Genomic DNA, 7,317 nt, shown 5'->3' with positions numbered 1-7,317 from the left:
CATGTTGTTATTGGGTTTTTTTAAGTTAATGCATTTTAATCCACATGTTCTGCCGCTGTTTTTCCTGTAGATTTGAAGTTTGTATTATAAAATCCTGATACTGTTAAAGCATTAGTTATATTTGATGAATTATGTGTAAAGTTCTTATTAAACAGTTTGGTGTCAAAATAAAGAACTTGTCTCACAACAAGTACTTTGAGCCATGATTTCAGATTCAAACAATTTTTCTTTCTATTTGTATTAGGATTTTTCTCATAGTAATAGAGACAAAAGAAAAAGAATATGGGAACTAAAACCTTGCTCAGGCAATACAAAATTCAGAGGCACATACAAAGGAACAGGGAAATTGAAAATATCTGAAAGCACCTTAGCAACATCAAACCCAATCTTTTGAATTTTCACACAGGACCAAAGACGATGCATAAAGTCCCTCCTCCACATTACACTTCCAGCACAATGGGGAAGAGTTTACATCGATTTTACTTTTTAAAGCGGGTGTTATGTGCAATTTTTTACTGAATCGATTGAGTCCAGTTACAGGCAGATATCTTGGAGGCACAGACCCAAATCTTCTGCCAGTCTTAAACAGTTATAGATGTCCTAGGTGTCTTTCCTGAGCCTGTTTTACAGCCAGGAAGTAAGGGGCTGAACCGGAGTTAAGGACTTTATTAAATGAGCTATTGGACTTCCCAGACTGCAGGGAGGACAAAGCATCCACCACTGCAGACCTAGTAGGGTCCATCATTAGAGTGGTGTCATTAATTATAAAGTGCCTCAGTTGCAGATATCTAGAAAATTCCACATTCTGAAGGCCGAAACATCGTTGCAGCTGCTGAAAGGAGAGCAGAGTCCGGCTTCTAAACAAATCACCCAGGTTAACCAGCCCTCCAGGCAAGAAGTAAGGATCGTTCATAACAGGAGCCAAGGAGGACGTCAAATGGGCCCAGTCTGCCAAAGCACAGATCTCCAGGCCTTGACAGAGCACAGGTCAGGGGTCAGCAACCTTTATGATGATCAGTGCAAACAAGAACTTGATAACAACAAATCAACTGTACAACAGAAAATGCAAATGCTATTTATGGTCTCCTCACAGCAATGATAGGAAACATAAACTGGGCCAATATGGCATTTTTGTTAATACAGGGATACACATGTTAATGTGATCTCTGGTCTCCCACTCAGAGACACAAGTCTCCAAGTGTCCAGCATTCAGACGGCTACCTGAGGACACTTCGTCTGAGAGAAAATCTGCTCACACAGACATGTAGAGCCAAATGCTGTCAATGAGGCCTCTGCAATGTTCTGAAGACAGTTAAACTTGTCAGGTAGTGACGTCCAGCAGGTGAAAAGGCAGCTCCATGAACACGCACAGCTGTGGATTCCAGCTGCGTTCGTTGTTCTGCAAACTTTGACCCCCACAGAGTCGAGCTTTTCAGTTCAATCAGCTGCATTTCGATGTCCAGCCAGTTAAAGCGAGACAAATCCAGCTGCTCATTAAAGCTTTCTGCTTTGATCAGAGAAGAAAACATTGGTCCATACACTTGAAAGTCACGAAAACACATTGCCAATTCTGTCTGGAGTCTACGGATGTATTTGTGTATTTCCGTGGTGCTGATGTTGAGCGGAAAGCTCCTGAAGCATTTGAAGTGTCGGAATGTGGAAATTTCAACATTGAAAAAACTGCCAGCTAACAACGTCCCTCTACGGTGGTTTTTTTTTTTAGCTAATACTACTACTACTACTAATAATAATAATGATACATTTTATTTAAAAGGCGCCTTTCAAGACACCCAAGGACAGTTTACAATAGGGAAATGATAAATGGCCTGAATTCGTATAGCGCTTTACTAGTCCCTAAGGACCCCAAAGCACTTTACACATTCAGTCATCCACCCATTCACACACATTCACACACTGGTGATGGCAGCTACATTGTAGCCACAGCCACCCTGGTGCGCACTGACAGAGGCGAGGCTGCCAGACACTGGCGCCACCGGGCCTTCTGACCACCACCAGTAGGCAACAGGTGAAGTGTCTTGCCCAAGGACACAACGACCGAGACTGTCGGAGCCGGGGTTCAAACCGGCAACCTCCTGATTACAAGAGAAACTGCCAACTCTTGAGCCACGATGGCCCCTAATAGGATAAAACACATAATGGAAAAATGACAAAATGAAGAAAAATAAACTACTTCGCATATTTCACCTATTGCAGGTTATTTTTAGAACGTAACTCCTGTGATAAACGAGGGACCGCTGTATTATTAATAGTAGTCTGGGACATCTAATTGATTAACATCAACATTGATTATTGTGCACTATTATTTTTTTCCAAGGTGAGCAAAAATATAAAACTCTCTCTCAGCTTGTCCGTTGCCAAAAATGGCCCTCCTTTTGTGTATGTTCACAAAATGCTGTAAAATGTATATTTATTAAAACATTTATCTACTTTTACTGACTTGACACTTTAAATTATCACCAGTCCATTTCATCAAAACCAAAGTTTTTTCTACATTCTTTTTACTCTTTAAATGCCAGTTAGGCTATATATTACCAGGAACTTTTCAGATAAAAAGGTGATGAAGTCCTAATGGTTTCATAAATCTTCCTATTTCTTTTTTTCATATAAGCATCAGGGACAAGTCTGTCTTGCAGTTGGTGAGGTCACTAATGTGCGCCCTATTTCTTCCAGGATCACTCTTCATTTGTAGGTTTTAGTGGACTCCTACTACTGTGAAGTGGTTTTCATGGGACAAAGGCTTGTATTCCAAGATCTGGGAGACTGTAGAGATGAGCAGTGATGCCCTTCCTACCATCTTTCCAGAAAAATAAGTGATCTGGAAGCTGTTAGGCTTACTTACAGCAGCAGCACTTTCTGCACCTGGATAAACTCCAGGACACATTTGCTAACAGTGTTTGTTGCTGTATGTTTCATTCATTCATTCATTTATTTATTCATTTTCAGGCACAACAAATACCTATATTGAACATAAAATACACAAAACAAAAAACAAAACTTGCCTGAAAAAGGAGTGGGACGAAGAAAACTTATTAAATCCCACCCCTATACTCACTCATCAACAAAAAAAAACAATAAACTTCCCGCAGCTACGCCCATCATTGCATACAGACCCATCAACAGCCCCGGGCAGATACAAGCATCTAAGCGGCAGCTCGCAACCAACAATTAGAGCCTTCATAACTGAATACAGAATATATAAATTATAAATTGCATTACCACAGGTAACAGGCAGTAATAACTACAAGTAACAGACACACATACATATACATACATATATATCTACACACACAAGTACATATATGTACATACATACGCACACTTTATTTTTTATTTTTTTTTTTTGGAATCCATACCAGCAATGGTAAGAGGACAGACATTACAGAGCACACTAAAACCCATCATTGAGTATACTGTGACCAGACCAACTGTTTGTAGAGAAATTTAAATCTATGAATATTTTTGCATTGTTTCAATTGTAAACTCAGACTGTTCCAGATTTTCACACCACATACAGACACACAAAAACCTTTACGGGTTGTTCGAGTTCTGGGTAATTTGAATTCTCCAAAGCCTCTCACATTATAAACCTTTTCTCGAATTTCAAATCTAGTTTGTAAATTTGCCGGTAAAAGTTTAGTAAAAGCTTTATACAAAATTATGGATGTATTGTAATTAACCAGATCCTGGAATTTAAGTAACTTTGCCTGAAGAAAGAATTTGTGAGTATGATCTAGATAACCAGCCTTGTGAATAATACGCAGTGCTCGTTTCTGTACTGTGACTAATGGATTAGTTGTATTTTTATATGTGTTTCCCCACACTTCCACACAATATGTAAGATATGGAAGAACCAGGGTACAGTACAGAGTACGAAGTGCATCTTTATCAAGGAATTGTTTCACTTTGTTCAAAACTGCGAGGCTTCTGGAAATTTTGGTTTTTATGTGTCTGACGTGGGGTTTCCATGAAATTTTGTTATCAATTATAACTCCCAAAAATTTGTTTTCACTCACATTATCAATCAATTGGTACACCTTCAATGATAATTGGTAATTCTATATTATATTTTAAATTACCAAAAAACATTGCTTTAGTTTTATTTATATTTAATGATAATTTATTTATGTCCATCCATTTTTTTATTAATTTTAGCTCCCTGTTTACGGTCATTACAAGATCAGTATAATCATCGCTACTGAAAAATATGTTGGTGTCATCTGCGAACAGTATGAGTTTAAGTACTTGAGAAACATCAAAAATATCATTTATGTATACATTGAAAAGTTTTGGTCCCAACACTGACCCTTGGGGAACACCACATGTAATACCAAGTTTCTCTGAATGGTAATGCCCTATGCTAACATATTGTTCCCGACCTGTTAGGTAACTTTTTAACCAGTTACCAGCTTTCCCTCGAATACCATATCTTTCCAATTTATCCAGTAAAATTGAGTGATTGATTGTGTCGAAGGCCTTTTTGAGGTCAACAAAAATACCAACTGCATATTTATTTTTATCCAGTGTATCAGTAATTTCTTCTACTGCCTCAATTATCGCCATTGAAGTGGTTCTTTGTGTTCTGAAACCATACTGACCAACATTTATTATTTGATGTTTTTCAAGGAATTTTTCTAATCTTGAATTAAAAAGTTTTTCTAGAATTTTTGAGAATTGAGGCAGTAGAGAAATAGGCCTATAATTGGTAAAACTGTGTTTGTCATTACTTTTATATAGTGGTATTACTTTCGCAATTTTCATTTTTTTTGGAAAACAACCGGACTGAAATGATAAATTACAGATATATGTTAAGGGACTAGCAATATTCAGAATAACCTGTTTAACTACAGACATATTTATGTCATGATAATCCATTGAAGACTTACTTTTACATTCTAATGTGATATTTATTACTTCTTGCTCATTTGTAGCTGAGAGGAACAGTGAAAAGGGATTTGATTTTATATTACTGATATTTTCATTTTTATGACACGGGATGTCCGCTGCTAGTTCAGGGCCAACATTTATGAAGAATTTATTGAACCCATCGACAATATTACTCATGTTGTGATTTTCACCATTTGCATCAGTAAAATATTCAGGATATGATGTTCCAGAAGATCCTTGTTTAATTAAGTTGTTTAACACATCCCAAGTTCCTTTTATATTGTTTTTATTTTCATATAATCTTCTTCTATAATAAAGTTGTTTGCTCGTTCTTATAATATCAGTCAATTTATTTCTATATGCTTTATATCTTTGTTCCACTTCTTTTGTTTTTACTTTGATAAACTGTTTATACAGATTGTTTTTCTTTTTGCAAGCATTAATAATTCCTTTTGTGAGCCAAGGACTTTTTATCTTTTTTTTCTTTGTCATGTGTTCGTTTACAGGACAATGTTTATTGTACCACATAGTAAAAATATCTAGAAAATTATCACAAGCCTTGTCCACATCTGACTCTTCATACACCGAACTCCAATCTTGTTGTGCTAAATCGAAATTGAAGGCATGAATTGCTTCTTCATTTATTGTTCGCTTTGCTATCATGATCTTGGTATCTATTTTTTTTAAATCACAGTCACACAAAGTAAAAACTGGTAAGTGGTCAGTTATATCACAGACAAGCAGACCACTATTAATTTGGAAATCCATGACATTAGTAAAAATGTTGTCAATAATAGTGGCGCTATGTGAAGTTATTCTGCTTGGCTTTGTTATTGTTGGATATAGTGATAAGCTGTACATTGTGTCAGTAAAGTCATCAATGGCTTTTAACCTTGTTGGATTTAGCAAATCAATGTTAAAATCACCACAGATAAATAGTAATTTTTGGTTCACCGAAGCAAACGTTTTTTCTATCCATTCATTAAAAGTGTCAATACTTGAACTGGGTGTCCGATATATACAACTTATTATAACATTTCTCTTTTTTTCATTCATAATCTCAATAGTCAAACATTCCAAAATTCCATCAATAGCCATAGACATAGTTGTTACAACATTATATTTTATAGAGTTATGAACATATATAGCAACCCCGCCGCCCGCCTTATTTAATCTATTCATGTATTTTAAATCATATCCATTCAAACAAAAATCTATTCCTTTATCGACATTGAACCAAGTTTCAGTGATGGCTATAACACTAAAGGGGCGAGAAAATTGTTGCAAATAGTCCTTAATGAAATCAAAATTAGAGTACATACTTCTGCTGTTAAAGTGAATTAATGAGAGCTTCCCGTCTAGGTTAATTTCTTTTTCATATTGTTCCTGAGTGAAATAATTACAATTTTTAACAAAAGAAGAGAGAAAGTTACTTTCAGAATCTATTTCTGGATCTATTATATTATGCTCCTTATATTCACAATCTAGATCAATTACTTTCTGTTGAAGAATTGATTTCAACGTGTCCATGTCATTTCCTGGTGTAATTGATACATTGGTGTCAGTTATACTTGTCCAGATCCTCCATGTTCCTCACTATCAGTACTTTTGCCTCTTCTGGTGTCCCGTTTAGCTTAATGAAAATCTTACAGTTTGTTACCCATGTATGTTGTACTTTACCGTTCTTCTTCAGTTGCCTTGCCTTCCTCGCAATGTCTGCGTTTTTTCGTGTCAGATGCTCATTAATGAAAACGTCCGTGCCTTTCAGTTTGCGTCCTTGTTTCAGCAGTGCGACCTTGTTCTTCCGATTGACAAATCTCATAATGATGGCCGGCAGTCTGTCACTCCTCCTGGGCAGTGAGTGACATGCTTCTATGTGCTCCAGGTCCATCTCTATCCCCTTGCTTTGGAGGAAGGACGCCACCTGTTGCTCTACCGAGCGGGTCTCCTCGTCGCTGGGCTCCCCGACGTTCCCGGCCACCGCGCACGCGTACGAGCGCGGCTTGATTTTAATACCGCTGATGACCACGTCGTTCGTACGGGTGTACTGCTCCAGCTCATCCACCCGCCGCTCGAGATCCATGATCCGTCTGTCCTTCTCGGCATTTTGGAGGCGTAGCTGTTTTACCTCCTCCAGAAGCCCCAGAAGCAGCTCCTGCTGTGCCCTGACTGCGGCCACGTCTCCGCACAGCGCTCCGAGGGAGGTTTTAATGTCCTCAACCTCCTCTGGTGTTGGGCCTTTCTTGGGTGGCATACTGAAGCGAGAGCACGAGGCGGCCACCACGAGGGACCCGGAAGCGGAATTTCTGATGATGGCGCCTGGCTAGGCCTGCTGGCTGATGGTGGAGCCTGGCTGTGGCCTGCTGGCTGATGGTGGAGCCTGGCTGTGGCCTGCTGGATGTGGCCTGCTGG

General features: G+C 38.3%; 1 protein-coding gene across 1 annotated transcript; it reads right to left on the bottom strand.

Annotated features, from left to right (window-relative positions):
* Window positions 1–6,466: 6,466 nt before the first annotated feature.
* LOC147321611 (uncharacterized) lies at window positions 6,467–7,317 on the bottom strand. The gene is made up of 2 exons (XM_086305430.1): window positions 7,297–7,317; window positions 6,467–7,234 (listed from the first exon to the last, which is right to left on the bottom strand). Exon 2 carries the CDS (start codon window positions 7,157–7,159, stop codon window positions 6,467–6,469), a length of 693 nt encoding a protein of 230 aa, XP_086161556.1. The 5' UTR covers window positions 7,160–7,234; window positions 7,297–7,317.

The sequence above is a fragment of the Aulonocara sp. 'chitande type north' Nkhata Bay genome, linkage group LG9 (genome assembly GCF_057382095.1).
Source record: "Aulonocara sp. 'chitande type north' Nkhata Bay isolate Kocher_YH1m ecotype deep benthic linkage group LG9, A_spYH_male_GT1.1, whole genome shotgun sequence".
NCBI lineage: Eukaryota > Metazoa > Chordata > Actinopteri > Cichliformes > Cichlidae > Aulonocara > Aulonocara sp. 'chitande type north' Nkhata Bay.
The sequence above is the reverse complement of the archived record's forward strand: the minus strand, read 5'-3'. Positions and strand labels throughout refer to the sequence as shown.

Bases quoted from the DNA above. Each gene is read 5' to 3' on its own strand.
- LOC147321611 (XM_086305430.1), bottom strand. From the start codon at position 7,159: ATGCCACCCAAGAAAGGCCCAACACCAGAGGAGGTTGAGGACATTAAA.